Source organism: Salvelinus fontinalis, chromosome 1 (genome assembly GCF_029448725.1).
Source record: "Salvelinus fontinalis isolate EN_2023a chromosome 1, ASM2944872v1, whole genome shotgun sequence".
NCBI lineage: Eukaryota > Metazoa > Chordata > Actinopteri > Salmoniformes > Salmonidae > Salvelinus > Salvelinus fontinalis.
The window spans coordinates 27273447-27293888 of NC_074665.1; the positions used below are offsets into that span (position 1 = coordinate 27273447).

General features: G+C 44.4%; 1 protein-coding gene across 1 annotated transcript in view; it reads left to right on the forward strand.

Moving 5' to 3' along the window:
• LOC129851519 (collagen alpha-1(XIII) chain-like) overlaps positions 1-20442 on the forward strand; it is a 51049-nt gene that overhangs the window by 25048 nt on the left and 5559 nt on the right. The window contains exons 17-37 of the mRNA XM_055918145.1: positions 1150-1176; positions 5327-5371; positions 6758-6793; positions 6881-6934; positions 7580-7666; positions 7774-7800; positions 7990-8025; positions 8132-8188; positions 8295-8318; positions 8933-9022; positions 9172-9306; positions 10003-10074; positions 10266-10310; positions 10459-10509; positions 10644-10670; positions 10824-10910; positions 13398-13433; positions 14766-14819; positions 14976-15029; positions 15334-15369; positions 18567-18653. Coding sequence (XP_055774120.1) covers positions 1150-1176; positions 5327-5371; positions 6758-6793; positions 6881-6934; positions 7580-7666; positions 7774-7800; positions 7990-8025; positions 8132-8188; positions 8295-8318; positions 8933-9022; positions 9172-9306; positions 10003-10074; positions 10266-10310; positions 10459-10509; positions 10644-10670; positions 10824-10910; positions 13398-13433; positions 14766-14819; positions 14976-15029; positions 15334-15369; positions 18567-18653 — 1167 coding nt within the window. The remainder of the gene's footprint in view (positions 1-1149; positions 1177-5326; positions 5372-6757; positions 6794-6880; positions 6935-7579; positions 7667-7773; positions 7801-7989; positions 8026-8131; positions 8189-8294; positions 8319-8932; positions 9023-9171; positions 9307-10002; positions 10075-10265; positions 10311-10458; positions 10510-10643; positions 10671-10823; positions 10911-13397; positions 13434-14765; positions 14820-14975; positions 15030-15333; positions 15370-18566; positions 18654-20442) is intronic.

Sequence of the window (20442 nt, forward strand, 5' to 3'; positions counted from 1 at the left end):
GTGGTCTAAGGCACTGTATCTCAATGCTAGAGGCGTCACTACCGACCCTGGTTCGATCCCAGGCTGTATCACAACCGGCCGTGATCGGGTGTCCCATAGGGCGGTGCACAATTGGCCCAGCGTCATCCGGGTTAGGGGAGGGTTTGGCCGTGGTAGGCCGTCATTGTAAAATAAGAATTTGTTCCTAAACTGACTTGCCTATTTAAATAAAGGTTAAATAAGAAAACGTATACAGGGAGAGAGAGAAAAGGGGAAAGAGAGAATAGGACAGTGGGGTAGAGATAGGGGTTGAAAAGAGAGGGAGAGAGAGACAACAGCCTGCATGGCTCCCACATCCCCCAACAAAACAGGGTCACATCCACACAAGCCTCTAGAGCAGGTTAAACGTCTTAGCCATCTGGGCATTGTCAAACTGTTTGGCTGCTGCTGTCAGAAAACCACAGCCTCTCTATGACACGATCTCTCAAAGTCATTAGTACACTTCCTCAAGTGAGATATACAGAGTTTGATTCAAACTGTGAGTTTGTTAAAATAGGTATTTCTGTTTGGCAATTGCCATTTCATTTATGTTTGACCCCTATTTTGAGGAACTCTGGAAGAACCAACAGCGTCCAGCTCCAAGTTATATTATTGCCTTGTCAACTCCAGCTTTCCTCCATCTCACTGTTTTCCCATGACAGAGCCCAAAAAAAGTTCAGTCTGGTTTATGAGGAGGTTGGACAACCCTACAGTCGGTTGCTCAGAGGACGACCAAGACCAAGGCTTAACTAAAGCCATGGCCATGTTTTTACGAGAGTAAGTTCACCGCTTTGAAAGTTAGTTTTGCACTAGATGTTCAGAGGTGTGTGAAGGCATTGAAATACAAACTCTCCCATGTTCCCACTGCACCCTGTTCCTTATGGAGGATCCAATACCTTTTTGTAGCTGCGTCAAGAGTTTGTTCATGGGTCCACTACTATCAGAGTGTATTGCACCATCTGGTGGTGTTCTACAGGGCTGTAACTCCGTTTCCTGAGGCAGAAGGAAAGGCTCTTCCTCTCAACTTTGACTGGCTGTATTTTCATATTTTGAAAAATAAATCATAGGAATGATTTATAATGTGTGACTAAATGTTTTGTGTTTCTCTTGTCTTTCTCTCTCCTTCTGTAGGGACTGAAGGGAGACCTTGGACTGAAGGTAAGAGCCGTGTTATAACTCACCCTCTCTCTGTGTTCTTGGTTCGATAGAAGCAACGGTGTCTCACAGGTTCGATGTGATTTTCTCTGACTGTCGAAAACACGACGTGGGAGTTTTGGCAGCTTATTGTTTAGCCGACACCCGCTGAAGCACAAACGCACGCCACAGACCCCACACCACTGACTTTGGTCCATTAATGTATTTTCATGAATGGGCTGAATTATTTTCACTGAAAGCCTCAAAGGAGAGGAGCCTCCCAGTGAAACATGCGATAGTGGGTGTGCAGCCACCAGACGGCAGCAGGTTGTAAATAATATGATCTAAAATAAACCGGGAGTATTTTTCTGTAGACATAGATCATAGACAAACTCTGGGCTGGTTCCTGAATCTGGCCCAGATATCATCCCAGTTCAAAAAGCCCAAGTGGTGCGGCCTTGTCCTGTGTAATTCCCTCCTGTTTAGTGGGGCTTGATGGAATATTCATTTCCCTCACTAGACCCCCCACCCCCACCCACCCCCCCTTCAGTCAAGGGACCACCATGCGAGGCTCAGAGCCCAGAGGTCTAGACGTTGACATGGCTAGGAGACGTTTTTAGGAGATTTATGTAGCCCACTTTCAGAATGGAAGGCTTATTTCCCTGGGTAGCATTGGTTGTCTTTTGAGTCCCTCTCTTTGACTCTTTCCTCTGATGATGTCTCCATCCACACTGTAGGGAGGTGAGGGGAAGAAAGGCCTCATAGGGGAGAGGGGAGAAAAATACTGGAAGCTATATGTGGAGTGTGCCATCTTAAGTTATTTTATAGATACATTGAGCACTGTCTGTGGCTTGATTTTGTTATTGCTTGTTTGAGATAATTACCCTAATATAGTTTGTGCTGTTGAAGTAGTTCATTTGAACATTGATGTTTTTTTAAAGTAACTGTCCAGTGAAAAACCCACTTTTACGATGTCTTCTTCTGTTAACTCATAACCAAAACATTTTGTTGACTCGCCCTATACTCGTATTTGTGGCCAAAGCCTAAATTGGAGACTAAAAAAAACCTTCAAAACCCCCACCTAAAACTTGTATCTCAAACAAACCATTTAAAAAATGCTTGCTATTTCCTCATAGAGTATGATGTCATGAGCTGGTCAATCAATGGTCCAGAGGAGGATGAGCTGGCCGCTCAGCGGTCTACTCCCACACCATTCCAACACAAAAAAACGCTGCTTTTTAACATACCTAATTACCATTTTTTGAAAGGAGAACTATTTCACTCATATTCTAAGTAATTACAGGTCATATTTCATACTGCGCTCAGAACAGGTGCATCCACCAAAATAGAATAGAATTCCATAATTGTGTAGCTGGTCCACACTCAAAAAGGACATTCAAGGTATCTTTTTAGTATTTATTTAATTCAGGGGTGGGTAGATAGACAAACGTTTTGGCCTTCGTCAGTGTCGTCAGTGTCTCCTCTTCAGGTGCGCTTCTTTATTGTGAGCTTGTTAAGGTGTAACGACCGACAGGTGCGTTCGTGTGTGTGCTCCTGGAACAGGCACACATGTCAATAATGCATCACAAATATACAATCTAACCACCCCTGAATGAAATAAATACTCAAAAGAAACCTTGAATCTCTTTTTTTGGAGTGCCGACCAGGTCATATTTCATAGAAATCTGTAAACACTGGAGAAGGCGCCACACGGGGGTGGGAGGAGCCTTCCAGAAGAAGTGGGGCTGTATTGCCCATCTCTGACCGGAAAGCTTCAATAACAAGCTCACATCCTCCCATTCACGCCCCTGGGATTTGAACACATGTGATCCCCAGGCCTCTTCAGTCCTTTGACTCAGTCTCTCATAGACAGTGAGCAGCGCCCTCTGTGGGACGTTCTCCAGTGACGAGACTGGATGATGTAGCATAGCCACTTGTTTTCTTACCTGTCAGCTCCCTGTCATACCGACTTTGCCCTCCTTGAGTCTCGGACTCACGGCCTACCGGTTTCCATGGTGAACATTCCCGCTTCCTCGGCCTGAGCCGCCAGACACAGCAGTAGCAGCTGCCTTGTGTTTTCCCCATTACACTCCACAGACGGAGGGATTGGGAAAGAGAGGGGGAAACACTTCAAGGAAGGGTGCTTTCAGCAAAGACACGGTATCCACAGCAACAGTGAGAGCAATGGCTCAAATTGTTTTATAGTAAAGAGAAAGCGCTTTTGCAGGAAAACGTTCCAAAGCTACACTATATTCACCTTAGGATTTGGGATTTGCCTCTGCCCAAGGGAACTTTGTTCTATATTTATACTCCACAATGTTGGATCAGGCTCACAGTATTGTACAACCAGATTGTAATAAAAAGAACAGGTAAAGGATTGTGGCATGGGCCATAATTGTTAATATCCACATGGTGCCGACCACATGTCTGACCGAGCTACTTCCACATCTCCCGCTCAGCAGGATACAGTCGCCAGGCTACAGTCGCCAGGCTACAGTCAACCAGGCTAGACAAAGAGGAAGTGAACAGGATAGCCATAGACCTCCTCCTCTGCCCTGCTTTTGTAATGGTGAACTAGCTCACCGTTACCGTACAGGGGTTCACCATTAGCCCTGTAATGGCGGATGTCTCTCCCCCGGTCTGGACGACTGGTTGATTTAATGAGCCTGTTAGGCTGTTGGAAAAGCCTGCTTTTGAAATGTCTCCCTTGGGTAAGAGCTGTGTGGGCACTCCCAGACACTCCAGTCAGGAAAGCAGACGACAGAGACCCAGAGACAGTGGATAAGGTGACAGTGGTGCTCAGAACACAGGGGGAAGAGGTGTGTGAGGAGGTAGACTTTGCCAAGCCTAGCGCTTCAGACACCGACCGTCTCTCTGACTGAATGGGGCTCTGCCCTCACGCTCCCTCGAAATCAGAGAGCCCTAGACCAGCACAGCTGGAGAGCACATTAGACCAGAGGGGAAGACAGAAAGTAGGCCTCTCTATTCACCTACCTAGTGCTATTATTCCGTTCACTTGCCTCAGATCCACTCTGGTAGTGGTAGTAGCTGCAGTGGCCATTTTAAGGCCATCTTAAAGTATCTCACACTGTTTACGCCCTCTTTACTGGTGAATCAGAGGGATCATTACGGTTTGTTTTGAACAGATGATGAATCTTTTCTCCTGCGACCATCAGGGCATTTCCTCTGAACTGGAAAGGCCATGACCGCATCGTTTCAATGAAGAGATTAGCCTATTGATAAATCAAGCACCAGGCTTATCAGTCGACAAATTACGCGCGGGCCTACACCCATGGAGTTTCATACACACATGCCGGTGTGAAAATAGAACCAGGGGGTGGGGAGTGACGCTGACGGGAAGGGATGGCTAAGTAGATGGGAGGAATGGTGCGAGCTGATTAGAGAATCAGGAGATCAAAGGGAGCTGTGCTTCCTGTTTCTTTGCTGTGTTTGCTGGGGGCCCCTCCATGCGATTAGAGCCATCGTCGCTCACCTGCCCTGATCCCTCCCTGGCCAGGGGGCCCGCTCGGCGCTTTCATCTTCACAGAAACGGACGGACACTCTATCCCCACGTGACAACCCCCTGACAGGTTGGTGTGAAAGCCATGGGGCAGTTGGGCATGCTGTGGCTGCGGGGGCTCTGGCTCTGTGCCCCCCCCCCCATTTGTCCAATACAGTCTGCAGTCTACTGGTGCCCCATCTTCCCCCCTCCCACTCTCCTCCCCCCTCCACGGTGAGCCTGACCCACAGCACCTGTCAGAGGCTCCAGCAGAAATGCACTTGCTGAGTGTCTGTTGGTAGGGTTGGGGAGAGGAGAGGAGGGTTGCCAAGTTGGGCGTTGCCACCTGCCCCTTTGTCAGACCCAGAGGAGTCAGACTGCCGCCTTTGCTCTCTCTGCCAGGGACGTTCCACCCCTCCTCCCCATGTCTCTGTTCTTCTTTGTTTATGTAATACGCTTTTTCTCCTGAGGATCCTGGTCACGGACATTGATCATTTGTTTTCATTACTTTGAAACATGGCAACAACAAGTTTTGTTTCGGTTGGTTGAATTGTGCCTCCAATTGATGTGTTTTTATTTGAGCTTCAGTGTGTTTCGTCAATACTAACTGTGTGTTGTCCTGCTTGTTTGGGAACACTGTCAGTGTAGTTATTGATAATCAATGTCCTCTTTTAGGGGGACTTTGGTATGCCGGGAATGCCAGGGAAACAAGGATTGAAGGTAGTCCACCCATGTGCAACTATCCCCTGACCTTTCACCCTTGTCCTAAACCATCCTGTGCATGCAGTGTATCTGACAGTGTGCATACTGTGCATCTGAGATGAAATGATGGGAGCAGTCCAGTGTCTTTCTCCCTCCAGATTGTTCCTCTCAGACCTTTGTTTGTCCAAATCTTTGGGGGAGAATGCCTTGTATCTGTTAACTGGTAGTATACTGTATGCCAGAGGTATTCAAATCTTACCCTACGAGGTCCGGAGCCTGCTGGTTTTCTGTTCTACCTGATAATGAATTGCACCCACTAAATCAGTCCCTAATTAGAGGGGAACAATGAAAAAGGGCAGTGGAACTGACTTGGAGGTCCAGAGTTGAGTTAGAGGGCTGTATTCCCAGTATGCTGTCTGTAGAACTGCCTGTCAAAGCATTTCCTAATCCAAATGTTCCCCAAAATACAAGTCAAACCAATGATGAATAGTGTATGGCCTTTTTGAGAAATACTTCCAGGTCCATGGTTGTTCTGCATCTGGATTTAAGAACCATATCTTGACATTGATGATTAGCAATCTGAAATGGGGTGTAAATTGTTACGAGAGAAGTCACCCTCGTAACCTTCGGCATAAGACACGGCATTTGAGTCTCAGGAAGTCAAGTAGATATTGTATAAGCAAGCGTGAGGCAATGCGTCCCAAATGGCACTTGATGTTTCATATCAAGTGCACTACCTTTGACCAGGAATAGGGTGCCATTTGGGACTCGGGCCACAGCCGCCTGCCATAAACCCGTGCAGGTCCTGTGGTCACAGCTGTGACCGTACATCATCCGCCGTGTGTCTCCTCGTTAATCTAGCCAATTGAAGAGGGGAGCAAACACAGGGATGAATTAAATAACTCTCGTGTGCTCTTTGCTATTTATAGCAACCAATTTCGAGGGTTAATCGGCTGGCGGTGGGCTAGAAGCTCTTGACGGATGACAATCAGCGACAGTTCCGTGTCCAAACCCAGACCAGCTATGTGCAAGCGTAGAATGCACCAACCCAGACATGCCTTTCCAAATATCGATCCCAGTGCATGTTGTTTACTTGCGCTGAGGGAATGATGTTCTTCTAAGAAAACTGACAAACACGTGGGTGTAAACAGGCCCCGCGCTGTTTCCGACTATTAGGAAATGTATAGAAAATGCTTGTTAGGGATATGTGGCATGGCTACTGATTCAAAGAGGCACGGTTACTGAGTACCAATTAGCTTACCTCCCTCTGTGTGCATGTGCACGTGTGTGCTTTTTCACGTATTGATTCATCAATATTTGAAAAAGAAGAGTAGAACTTTAATTCTTTCTGTCTTCTTTCTTTTCCCCCTACCTTTGACCTTTGTGCCATCTTGGCCACCGTAGGGAGAGCCAGGTTTTCCAGGCACTCCTGGAAGAAAGGTAATTTCCTTGGAATGGTGTGGCTAACACAGCTCGCAAAAGCCTATATATATCCAGGGTACTGAAACTCTTCTTTCCACTATAAAGGGTCAAGCTGGTATCCCTGGGACACCTGGTTTTCCTGGAAAGAGGGGCTACAGGGTAGGCCTGGAATGGACATTGTGTTTGTGCTCTGTGTCTGTCAATCATCCGTGTTCCCATAACAACAAGAGCTCCATCGAGTCAATCGTCTCACTGTTTGTCTTTGTGACTGATTAGAGCTGCGATTAGAGTCTCGAGTTGCTTCTTTAGCTTTCTCCTCTGTCAGGAGGCTTGGCTTGTGTAGAAGTGCTTTGATCTTTGCATTAGTTATGGACTGAAAAATCTGCTTCCTGAATGACTTTCTTCTTATAGCTGCTTGTACTGCGGTGACGCGGCATAACATGCCTCACGTGACAGCGGGCCATTTCAGAGAAATCGTTCACTCACATGACCCTGTTCCCATCAAATCACAGAGATTTGCCAAATGTGTGAAAACGTCCTCTTGTTAGAGAATGCTTTTGCAGATTTGAGTTCGTGCCTCTGTGTTGAGGGGTTAAGAACTAAAGCTGTGGACAAGGAGCTGTGCTGTTGGTTGTTTTCATGTGATTCACTTTGTGGTTCAGATCCGTATAGATCCGTTGTGACCTGTGTTATTCATCTCCCGTTAATGGCACAGTCAATGGGATGGTGTCTCAGTGTTGTACAGTAGAGTCTGTTGTCCTGTACGGTCGTCGATGACACTGCCCATGTCCTGTTCTGTGGCAGGGTGACAAGGGCGAACCCAGCGCAGCAGGAACTGGCATCAAAGGAGAACCAGGGACCCCAGGACTCCCAGGCCTATCAGGATCCAAGGTAGTAAAAGCTATCCAACAAGAAGCTGTAAACTAGTCAGAAAAAGCTACCTTGGTTTACTAATATCATGCATGCCAATAAAACATTTTTTTTTAAATCTTTCCCAGGGTGACAAAGGCGACCAAGGTCTCAAGGTGAGATGGGAACTTCTTTGTAGCCTCGGTTGACATTTTGGCCCAACAGGAAACGTATGATCACTTAACATTATCCTCTCATTTTGCCCGAGTAGCGTTCACTCCCATCCTGTTAGTGTTGAATGCTGTGTTGAGGTTGATAAATGAAAGGGGAGAGGCTCACTGTCTTAACCTTTGATCATCCTCCAGGGGGAAGCAGGATCTGATGGCCCAGCTGGACCAAGAGTAAGTACAGGCTCTGTCACGCATAAATGCCAGTGGGAGATTTACACAAATGAATGAATATGATTCTTAATATACTTTTTTTGTTGTTGATCCCCCAACTTGATAGGGTCCTCCAGGTGCAGCAGGGGAGCCAGGGAAATCAGAAATCATCAACAATGAAAATGTACGTCACCAACTCTTTACTGCTTCCCGTGATGAGCCTGTGTTTGATTCATGAAGTACTGTAAATGGTACCAGGACTTCTAACATTGTGTTTTTTTTCTCCTTAGGATATTCGGAATGTACCTTTGATGGTGAGTGGCGGTTTCTAAAGTCTGTTAATGATGCGTTAGAAATGTATCGGCCTTTATGCAGGTCTGTGTAACAAAAAGACAGCCAGTTGTGATCAGACAGCTATTTTAAAGGCCTAATCTATTTTGCAACTTTAATTCCAATACAATGTTTGCTATTATGAATACGGTACTGGATAAACAGTATATGTTTTCAATAAGTCATTCTGAGTCACTATTATTCTACAATGTAGAAAATAGTCAAAATAAAGAAACACACTTGAGTGGGTGTGTCCAAACTTTTGACTGGTACTCTCTATACATATCTGATATATATAAATAAACAAAACAATCTTGAACAGGAAGATCTATTTTCTTTGCAATTTGAATGGAACTGATGGATAGAGAAATGCGGTGAGAGTGCTCGAGCGAGCACTGATTTAAAGCAACAATATTCGAATGATTGGCCGTTTCAAAACTCTGCAGCTGTATTAAAAAAAAAAATCTTTCAAATAAAAAAATCATGTGACCCCCAAAAGCCAGATGGAGATGTGTAAATTAGAGGCGCATTCTATGTTACTGTATGCTGCAGAAAATGTAGGCCTAGCAGTTTTCAATGAGTCTCTGTATCTATCCAGGGCCCACCTGGCCCTCCAGGGGTCTCCGGAACACCAGGAACAAAGGGTGAAGTTGGCCTTCCAGGCCCTTCAGGTCTTGACGGAGAGAAGGTTAGAGCACCCCCTATTGTGTATTGTCCAGTAGAAATGTCCATTGTACAGATGTTACGGATGATAAAACACAACATCAACAACAACATGGCAATGATGACGATAAAAGTAAAGACAACAACGACAATGATGTCTGTTTTGTGTGCCAGGGTCCTCGGGGGAAGCCTGGAGAGCCAGGTCCTGTTGGCCCAGCGGGCCCTGAAGGTCCCAGAGGGGAGGGGGGCCTGATGGGTTTCTCAGGACCCAAAGGAGACAAGGGGGACATGGGTCCCTTTGGATCATCTGTGAGTGACTGGGGAACCACAGACCCACACCACACCACTACGCACACTCCCACACCAAAGCCAGAGCACCATCATTAACTAGAGGGAAGAGAGGCCCTTAGCTCTTTCTACCACCCACGTATTATCTAATTAGAGACCTTCTATAGGCTACAGTAATATATCAACTCCAGTTCTGACGCTGGAGTGGGCTACACTCATCAGACCATGTAGGCAAAACATACCGCAAGACTACGCCATACTGTGGGAATGGCTTTACCCGTTGTCTTATGGTTATTATGAGGACGCCATGCAGTGTTAATCATATTAACAGATATATGCACTGTATTTCTGTTAACCATGAAAGGATTGTTTGAAAAGAGTTTTCATTCAAGCAGTCTGGGTGGTTCGACTCTGAGAAAGGATGGGCAACATTGCGTCCCTCGTTGTGGGCAGTTTCATGTCCTGACAGCCACGAGTTGGAGACTACTACTATTCATTGTAACATTTTGAGGCCTTCAAGATCTATTTTGACCTCGAACATCTGACAAATGAGAGGTCTACATTTTCTATATAAATAAAATGTATATTCAAATATGTAAATTGATTAACAGTTTAATATGAAAATGAACACACAAAACACAAAACAGCAATCCAAAACACCAAAATATTGTCAATATTTTAACGTCTATCACGATCTCCCCTTCCTTTGTTCTGTAGGGGTTAGACGGCCCTACTGGTGAAAAGGGGGTTTCTGGGCCCCCTGGCCCCATTGGATTACCAGGCACAATGGTACGCAATGGTGCCCCTCAGACTGCATCTGACCGTACAGTATGAAGTGTCTGACCTGGCTTTGGGGAGCAGTGAAGTACTGTTTAGAATGCTATTCATTTGTACAGTGCTGATTGGGTGTACTATAGTGTTTTATGCATGCTAACTATGATGAGAGTAGCCTAAGCTAACCTTGTATCTTGATGCTTCAGGGTCAGAAGGGCGAGTCCGGAGATAAGGGAGGAAGGTCAGACATGGTAAGGCCCCACTGCTGTATATCTCATTGTGTTTAATGACTCATGTGTGTTTGAGTGGACTTGAGAGGGTCAGATTCAGAGGATTTGTTGTTAGAGTGAACCCACTAATGAAGGAGTGTATCATTGATGACCTGGTGTTTGTCTTTAGGTCTATGGGCCCCCAGGGCCTCCAGGGCCCCAAGGACCAGTTGGCCCCGCGGTGAGTACACTACAGTTGGCACGCCATTAAGCAATATAGGCCCTCAGAAATATCCATAAAACCACCTGATAATATGTCATATTTACGTGAAGTGATTGACATATCCTGACTCAAATTGTGTCTTCACCCCTCAGGGACCTGAAGGACTGGGAGGACCAAAGGTAAGAGTTGGTTGTGGTAGCCTCTGTTGTCTTACTGTACCTCCAGAATCCTTTGATACTGTAGTTAACAGTAGCTATATTTATTGGTTTTAGTAAGTGAGTTTAATGCCTATGTACTAAACATCAGTAATAACTTTTCTGTACCTCTTTCAGGGGGAGCATGGCATAGGCATACGGGGAGAGAAGGGAGCATCTGGTTCGAAGGGCGATAGAGGGGACAGGGGCCATCTTGGACTTCCTGTAAGTACACCAATCAAGAGCGACACCATTCAATCCCTATGTAGATTGTATCTGTGCTGTTGTTTGTGTCGTTTTTTTTTCCTAATTCCCTTTGACCATTTTGCCATTAGACATTTTATTTAGACCCCTGGAAACCACAGTAGGGTAGGCATACTGTTTGTTCAGACGTTTGTGTATTAGAACCAGGCAGCATGATTGTTCTGATGTTGTCATATGTTGCTTTGAAACTAGGCCTAACTCACCAAGGAGGGTTTTCTGGCTCAGCAGTTGCATTCATGTTTTCAAAGTGCATGGATGGATGGTTGCTGCAATCCAATACACAGGGGCAATACAACCACTAATATAAAAACAAACAAATGAAATCTACATGACCCATTGCCATTGTCATATGTTCAGATAACCCAATAATGATTTATTATGTGTTAGAAATAGTTAATGATCATTTTCTTTATTTTGCCAACTTTTTTCTGATAATCTCTCTGAAATGTTGTTAATGTAGTCTCTTGTAGTTCTATTTTTAGTTGCATGTCAAGGAATAAGTTTGATATGTATCACTGGGGGGTCTCTTCTCCTAACTTCTGGTTTACTTCTTGGGTGTCGAAGGTCATTGCTGACAGTCAGTACATGTACTAGTCACATCATCAATGGCACAGTAACTCCTTTTATATGGAAATGATGAGGACTATTATTTATATATATGCTAATCAATGTTAATACAAGACGTGCTATTTGCAAATCATCAGAGACTCATATCTTCACACTTCTCTACATACAGTGCCTTCGGAAAGTATTCAGACCCCTTGACTTTTTCCACATTTTGTTACGTTACAGCCTTATTCTAAAATGGATTTAAAAAAAATAAATCACGAGCAATCTACACTACAATACCCCATAATGGCAAAGCGAAAACAGTTTTTTAGAAATGTTTTCTAATTTATTAAATAAAAAACAGAAATACCTTATTTACATAAGTATTCAGACCCTTTGCTATGAGACTCCAAATTGAGCTCAGGTGCATCCAGTTTCCATTGATTATCTTTGAGATGTTTCTACAACTTGATTGGAGTCCACTTGTGGTAAATTCAATTGATTGGACATGATTTGGAAAGGCACACCTGTATATGGTCCCACAGTTGACAGTGCAAAACCAAGCCATTAGGAATTGTCCGTAGAGCTCCGAGACAGGATTGTGTCGAGGTGACCAAGAACCCGATGGTCATTCTGACAGAGCTCTATCGTTCCTCTGTGGAAATGGGAGAACCTTCCAGAAGGACAACAATCTCTGCAGCACTCCACCAATCAGGCCTTCATAGTAGAGTGGCCAGACGCAAGCCACTCCTCAGTAAAAGGAACATGACAGCCCACTTGGAGTTTTCCAAAAGGCACCTAAAGACTCTCAGACCATGAGAAACAAGTTTCTCTGGTCTGATGAAACAAAGATTGAACTCTTTGGCCTGAATGCCAAGCATCACGTCTGGAGGAAACCTGGCACCATCACTACGGTGAAGCATGGTGGTGGCAGCATCATGCTGTGGGGATGTTTTTCAGCGGCAGGGTCTGGGAGGCTTGTCAGGTTTGTGGCAAAGATGAACGGAGCAAAGTACAGAGAGATCCTTGATGAGAACCTGCTCCAGAGCGCTCAGGACCTCAGAATGGGGCGAAGGTTAACCTTCCAACAGGACAACAACCCTAAGCACACTGCCAGCACAACGCAGGAGTGGCTTTGGGACAAGTCTCTGAATGTCATTGAGTGGCCCAGCCAGAGCCTGGACTTGAACCCGATTTGAACATCTCTGGAGAAACCTGAAAATAGCTGTGCAGCAACGCACCCCATCCAACCTGACAGAGCTTGAGAGGATCTGCAGAGAATCATGGGAGAAACTCCCCAAATGCAGGTGTGTGAAGCTTGTAGCGTCATACCCAAGAAGACTCGATACTGAAATTGCTGCCAAAGGTGCTTCAACAAAGTAATGAGTAAAGGGTCTAAATACTTATGAAATGTGATATTTCTGTTTTTTATTTGCAAACATTTCTAAAAAAACTGTTTTTGCTTTGTCATCATGGCGTATTGTGTGTAGATTGATGAGGGGAAGAAACAAATCCATTTTAGAATAAAGCTGTAACGTAACAAAGTGTGGGAAAAGTCAAGGAGTCTGAATACTTTTCAAATGCACTGTGCATGATTCAAACTGCTTTGAATAGTTGAACCATGCATATGTATCTGAAAGACATTGAAAACTATTTTATCAAAAGTCAGGACTTAATTATTTGATAGAGATAATCAACTGCAGCTATAAAAGGAGTTACTGGCAGTTACTGTTTCTCATGTCATCACAACACCATCACCCTTCATCAACAACTGGATGTGTTTTTTTGAGTCACACGAATCACTGCTTCACTCACCCCCCCAACCCTCTCCACACCTCCTCCCCCTCTCCCACCACCTCCCTCCCACCTCTGCTCTCTAACTGTTTACACACTGTCCAGGGAGCTCATGGTTTAGACGGCAGGCCTGGTCGAGTGGTGAGTGGCGCAAGTCCTGTACCCCCCAACACACACTCCTCCCCTACCCCGCCTCTCCTCCCATATTCTGCTCCCCACACGACTTGCTTGTCTGTCTGTCTGCGCTGGTGTCTTGTCTGTCTGCCTGTCTGCTTGCTTTCCTCCATGCTTGTCCTTTTTTGTTATCTGTCTGATTGTCTGCAGAGAGAGCAGTTCTGTTTTTAGGCACTCTTCGAGGATTGCTCTGGCATAGGGATGATATTCACATGACTGTGTCCCATGTTTGTATGGCAATGGAACGTGTTAGGGTACTAAAATGGACCCTTTGATGCGTCTGCTCTCAATACTTATAAGCAGTTAAGAGCAAGAAATAGTCCCCTTGTTCATTACACGTTGAATCCTAGCTTGAGATTTGCATGTATAACCTAGACTTCTGCCTAAATCATGTGTTGATGTCAATGGAAGATTCATAAGGACCTTTGAGTTACGCAATCAGATCTCAAGATTCAGCCTACTTGCATGAAGTCAAACTGTTTGAGTGTCAGAGTTCATGCCATTGCAAATCTTCAAAAACAGGTGTCTTAACAGTGTCTCTCCTGCATTGTAAAGCTTTGAACTGGCGTTGTGATGTCATACCAGGAGAGCATGCTGGGATGCTCCTGCTGCATGTTGTTATGCGTACAGGACAGTATGGCGTTATGGCTCCCGAATGCTATATGCTGTACATACTGTATTATCTGCCTGAGATGCAAGGTCCTCCTGTTGAATCCTGACTTCCACACAGAGAGAGAGCTGCAGCTGAACTCAATGTTTTTCTCTTGTTTTGTTACTGTTCATTCTTTAACTCAACAAGCTTGGTATAACATGCACAGTGGGATAACCTAGAGAAGACCACTACCTAATCAATCGGTTGTTATTTGATAATGGTCGACCGAAACAGAATTGGATAACTACTCTTTTGGCACTTAAAGACATGCTCCGGTACTTTGGCGACAAAGAACGTTTTTTTTTTTAAATCCCCTGCTTCGGGCCTGGATGTGTCAATGTGTAGTTCATACATGCATAATCTATGAGCAGAATTACGGTCTTACCTCAATTAGTCACGAAATCCCTAGTTTGAAAGCAACTTTGTGCCAGCCCCCTCGCAATTTTCAGGGACCACTTTTGGATCGTGAGTGCTACTTTTAGAACTACTGGCTAAAAATTATACAAAGGTACTGGAGAATCTCTTTAAGTGCTCCAGAAGCTTGTTGAGCTATTGATGATGGAAATGAAGTAATCCATTTTTATTTTGATGTCCTCCCATTGTAATGTCTGCGTCCACTGAGGGTCTGTCTTGTCCTTACCTTACAGGGTCTAATAGGACCAGTTGGTGTGGCAGGGCCAGCAGGACCAAAGGGAGATAGAGTGAGTACTCACATCACTGATCATTATCACACACCGACACATGTACATACACACACACATACACACACAAAAGTAGCACACACATAAGAACTTTCAGTCAAAACAGCTTATTTATCTATTTGAGATGAATGGTTTATTTATTTTTTACATTTTCAGGGTTTCATGGGAGATTCAGGAGTCCCAGGACCAATTGGTCCTCAAGGCATCCCTGTAAGTAGTTACCTAAGTATCAAGAACATCAAATAAATACAGTATTGCATTTCCAGCATTTCATATATCAAGTGAACAATATCTTGACTATCTGAAAGACAATCAATGGCTACATGTTGAATGAGCTATTTTGAACATTGTATAATATTTCTTTAAAGTGACAGGGAAAACATGAATCTTCTCTTAATCAAGTCTTAAGGGAATGAGTGGATCAAATTGATTGACAGCACAAAGCTATACCTCACGGTAACATCTCTGATTGCTTGCACAGGAACTCACAATGTGTTTAATTTCCCCTTCTCAGGGTTTAGTAGGACCACAAGGATTCAAAGGGAACCGGGTAAGACAACAGCTGACAATGATGTGTCTTCCGGAGCAAAATATTATTGTTCAAACAACAGGACGAAAACATGTTCTATGCTAATTAAGTACATTTAGTACTTCTGATAAACTATGGTATTTAAAATGGCTGCTGATCCTCCATGCTCCTACTCAACACTAGATATTATTCTCCCACATATTCTTCATTGAAAAGCAGTACTCATTTTTCATTTGTCTTTTTGGTTGTTCAAGATCCATAATAGTTGTTAAATTGCAAGCCCATTGGAATGTCAAGCTTAAAAGCATGGTGGGCCTATATTAGGTGATATGAGCAGGACCATGGTGGGCCTATATTAGGTGATATGAGCAGGACCATGGTGGGCCTATATTAGGTGATATGAGCAGGACCATGGTGGGCCTATATTAGGTGATATGAGCAGGACCATGGTGGGCCTATATTAGGTGATATGAGTAGGACCATGGTGGGCTTGTGATAGGTGATATGAGCAGGACCATGGTGGGATTGTGATAGGTGATATGAGCAGGACCATGGTGGGCTTGTGATAGGTGATATGAGCAGAACCATGGTGGGCTTGTGATAGTTGATATGAGCAGGACCATGGTGGGCTTGTGATAGGTGATATGAGCAGAACCATGGTGGGCTTGTGATAGGTGGTATGAGCAGGACCATGGTGGACTTGTGATAGGTGATATGAGCAGAACCATGGTGGGCCTGTATTTTCTTAATTCTTAGCTCCTTCTATATTTCTGTGAGTCACTTAAGAGAATCCAAACTGACTGACTGACTGACTGGCTGGACCATGGTACTGTAGGCCTCTATTAGGTGATATGCCTGTATTAGGTGATATGAGCAGGACCATGGTGGATTCAAAGGCTCTCTTAATTAGGCAAATCTGAATCAAAATGTTAATGTGAATATCAATAGCCTCATCTTCTGCTCTTTGATAGTATGTGTGAGTTTATGTGATTCATATAGTGAAAGTGACCTTCAATGGTCTTTTAAGTGATGTTTGAAGAAATTATATTCATATGTCCTTTACCTTTGCAGTGGCCTTTTTACCTCAGAGTTCAATGAATCTTGTTCAAATATGCAAATATGACTAAGGTAGTATAAATTAAGTCAGAGATCAAAAGAGATTGAAGATGTTCAACCTTGATAATGAGATGACTGGAAGATGTGAACGGACACATCAAAGAACTTACAAAATGATATTCTATTTACTCTGAAGACCAGTCAAAACGTTGTCTTATAAATTGTCCTTGGTTTATCTTGTGCCAACGTATCTGAATATTTTGTTCTTACTTCTAGTAATAACAGAATGCTCTACTCTCGTTTTGTAAAATAGCCACTGCAAAATAAAATAAGAGTATGCACTTTAATTATACCAATGTATTAAATAATATTTTACCCATGCCCCCCCCCCCCCCCCCTTCCCCTTGGAGAATGTTTGTTTCCTTCCTATTAACATCTGATTTAATATTCTGACTCCCTACTTAAAAGTCACAACATGTCATTGACCCTCCCAGCACTTCCAACTGGGCTCTTGACAGCAGGAAATATATGACATTGACACTTATGTGTACTTCCTATTTGTGGAACACATTTGTTTGCTACATTGGGGTGTAAAGAAGGGATAAGAGATTGATATTATGAGGTATTTTGCTAAACCAGTTGGAGGGGCTGTGGCCGGCTGTGGGATCCTGGGGCTGTTTTTACTTTTGTTCTGTTTTCCTTTGTTTCCGCAGGTCTTCCTATCCCCTTTTCCTCCCCTCCACCCTCCTCTGTTTCCCGTGGCTCTTTTTGCCGGGTCGTGTTGTCCTCTCTCTCCCTCTCACACACCCTGGCAACCTGCTCCTCCTGCATTCTAATGCCGTAGTCTCGGGTTAATCTTCCTCCTTCTCCTCTTCCTCATCCACCTCTTCCTCATCCTCCTCCTTCTCTTGCCATTTACCTTCCCTGCAAGCCTGTAATCTCCTCTCCCTTGGCTGACGAGTAATGTCCCCCACAATGTTGCCGCAACGTTAGCCAATGTTGATGGTTTTCAGGCAACATTGAGGCAACATTGAGGCAACATTGAGGGCTTTTACATGTTTGCCAGGGTTTATGATTCTTCCAATTCCAATTCCTTCTTGATAAACTGGTCCAACCCCTAATCCAACCCGTTCAAATGCCTTGATCTTGGTGAGCGGAAGTTTGAATGACAATGTGGTCAGGTTTTATACATTTTGATCACTATATAGATTAGTTTGCTTTGGTTGGAAATATTTGATCTGCTCCCAGTAGAGAACTAGGTTCATGAATTTGGAATTTATTGTAAACCATACAGTTGTACCCGTAAATATAACTGTAACTTCAGCAGTAAAGGAATAACACGTCTTGAAAGAAAAATATTAGCTTTTGAATACTCTTAAGTGGCTTGTTTACTTGTAGCCAGCTAGCAGCCAGTCCAGCCACCTTCAGTGGACACAAACAACAGCGTCTTTCCGTTTCATAATTTAGTTCTCATTTTCGGAGAATGGAAACAGTATTTTTTGGAATTGGAATAGAGCGATACTATTTCTGGTATTTCTATGCCGTATTTTGCACGGTGCTGGCTTTATAGTAGTGCAACTGGACATAATCAATGGTGTCTTTACTCAAAGGAGGTTTGTGGTCATGTTCTTTGTCAGGTCTAGAGTACAGTATGTGCAGTGAAACATGATGATCAGTCACTCGCAGTACAATGCACCGCAGAGAGCCTGCTTTCTAAATGTGATATACGACAATTAAGATATTGTTATGGTACTATGTGGGTCGTCAAGTCTATGTTGTGTTGGGGCTAGTGATACCCTCGTAATAATCCATACAGTGGTAGTTGATGAACCAAAAAAGTGTTTTTATTCCTGCAACAAGTCTGTGAAGGTTACATTGGGCACTTAGGGAACCCGCTCACCAATAGCATCGGCCTGTATCCCTACTCCCTAACTCCCTCCACTTACTTTCCCCACCACAAAATTCTTAAACTTCAGTACTCTTCTTCGTAAGCCCAAAAAAGCACATCAATCTTTAAATACCTGTAAAATGTCTAAATTACTTAGGTAAGAATTCAAGCTTCATGATTGTGCTTTTAAAAAAGACACATATTTGCTTACTGTGTGGATGAGCCAGCCAGGAGGAACTAAAGCCTGTCTCTTTTAATGCAATGTTGTTTTCAGGGAGAGAGGGGCAAGAAAGGCAACAGGGGAACTAAAGGGGATAAGGGAGACCAAGGAGCACCCGGATTAGATGCCCCCTGTCCGTTGGTATGTCCTGCTTTCAATGTGCAGCCAGGAGGCAAAAGGAAGGAGCGACCCTCAGAATGCCATATAACCTGCAGTGACAATCAGTAGTCTCTGAATTCTGATTCTGACTTCCTTTTGCCTCTGATGATAATTGACTCTAATAGTCCCTGAAGTGGTTTTGGTCCAAACGTCCTCTACAGTATTAAGTCCAGCGACACAAACTACAGCAGTGATGATCATTTGGTGTTCAGTGAATGCCTGGATGATTATTAGTTCTGAATAATTACCCCAGGACCAGGGACCATAAACTATCAGAGGGGGATTTCTTTTCAGGGGTAAGACTAACAGGAACATGGCCCATTCTCTCCATTGAGTATGTTCCTGTCAGTCTCAGGCCGCTTGCATGTTTAAGTGTGTCTGTCGTTACAGGCTTCGGTCTGTTCATGGAGCGGCAGCAGGTCCTCTCATTGGCCAGCAGGGGGTACTGCTCCGAAAGGAGGGGCAATGTGCAAATGTTTACAAAGTTGATTTCACAAACAGGGTTTCCGAGGCTTTAAAGGAGAAAAGGGTGAACCGGGCCTACCTGGCCTGGACGGGCTGGATGCCCCTTGTCCTGTGGTATGCTTCCTCTCTTCCTTCCCTATCCTTCACTTTGGCTTCCCTAACCACCCATAGCAATTCCCTTCACTCTCGTATTCGCTTTGCTGCAGGTATGAGTAAAAGCCAATATAACAGGGCTGCGTGAAAATGACATTGAACTAACACATTAGTACCGTTAGTTATGTAACAGGTTATTACCCCGAAAAAGCAACGCCTTTATTAACCAAGTAGGCATGCGCACACTTCAAGTTCTTGATCAAGACGTAGCTATTTACTACAAATACTGCTTAGAACACTTATTTAGATGAGCTGTGCATCATGATTTTTCACTTTTACTAACATTAATAATTGATTTGCTGAGAATGTTGTTATTGTGTCTTGCAAGGGCAGCAGAACACCTACACGGATTAGTGGTGTGTTACAGAATCTATTTTCTTGATCACAACCCGTGATCCATTCAGTGACTTTTGTTTGAAAATGTCAAGTACTCTTAATAGTTAATGGCTTTACTTTTCGTTATTTGTATCCCTGTCCCACTCGCATGGCACCCTTTTCCCACCTTGTCCCTTACCTTTTTGGCCAACAGAACTGTATTGGGAAAGATTATCTTGGAAAAACCAGGGCCTCCTCATTGATTTTCATCGAACCCTGTTTTGAGTTTGTGTATTGAAAAGGAGAAGGAGAAGGGGAATGGAAGGTTTGATTCATTCATAGAAGTTGCCAGATGAAAGAAAATAACAGCCCACTGGCTGGGCTCAAACCTAAATAAAAGTTTGAATGAGGCCTCCCGAGTGGCGCAGTGCCAGAGGCATCACTACAGACCCGGGTTCGATCCCAGGCTGTGTCACGACCGGGAGACTCATGAGGCGGCGCACATTTGGCCCAGCGTAGTCCGGGTTAAGGGGAGGGTTTGGCCAGCCGGGATGTTCTTGTCCCATCGCTCTCTAGCGACTCCTTGTGGCGTGCCGGGCGCATCGAAGCTGACTCCGGTCGCCAGTTGTACGGTGTTTCCTCCGACACGTTGGTGCGGCTGGCTTCCGGGTTAAGTCAGCAGTGTGTTAAGAAGCAGTGCGGCTTGGCGGGGTCATGTTTCGGAGGACACATGGCTCTCAACCTTCACCTCTCCCGAGTCCCTACGGGAGTTGCAGCGATGGGACGAGACTGTAACTACCAATTGGATATCACGAAAAAGGGGTCAAAAGTACAGTTT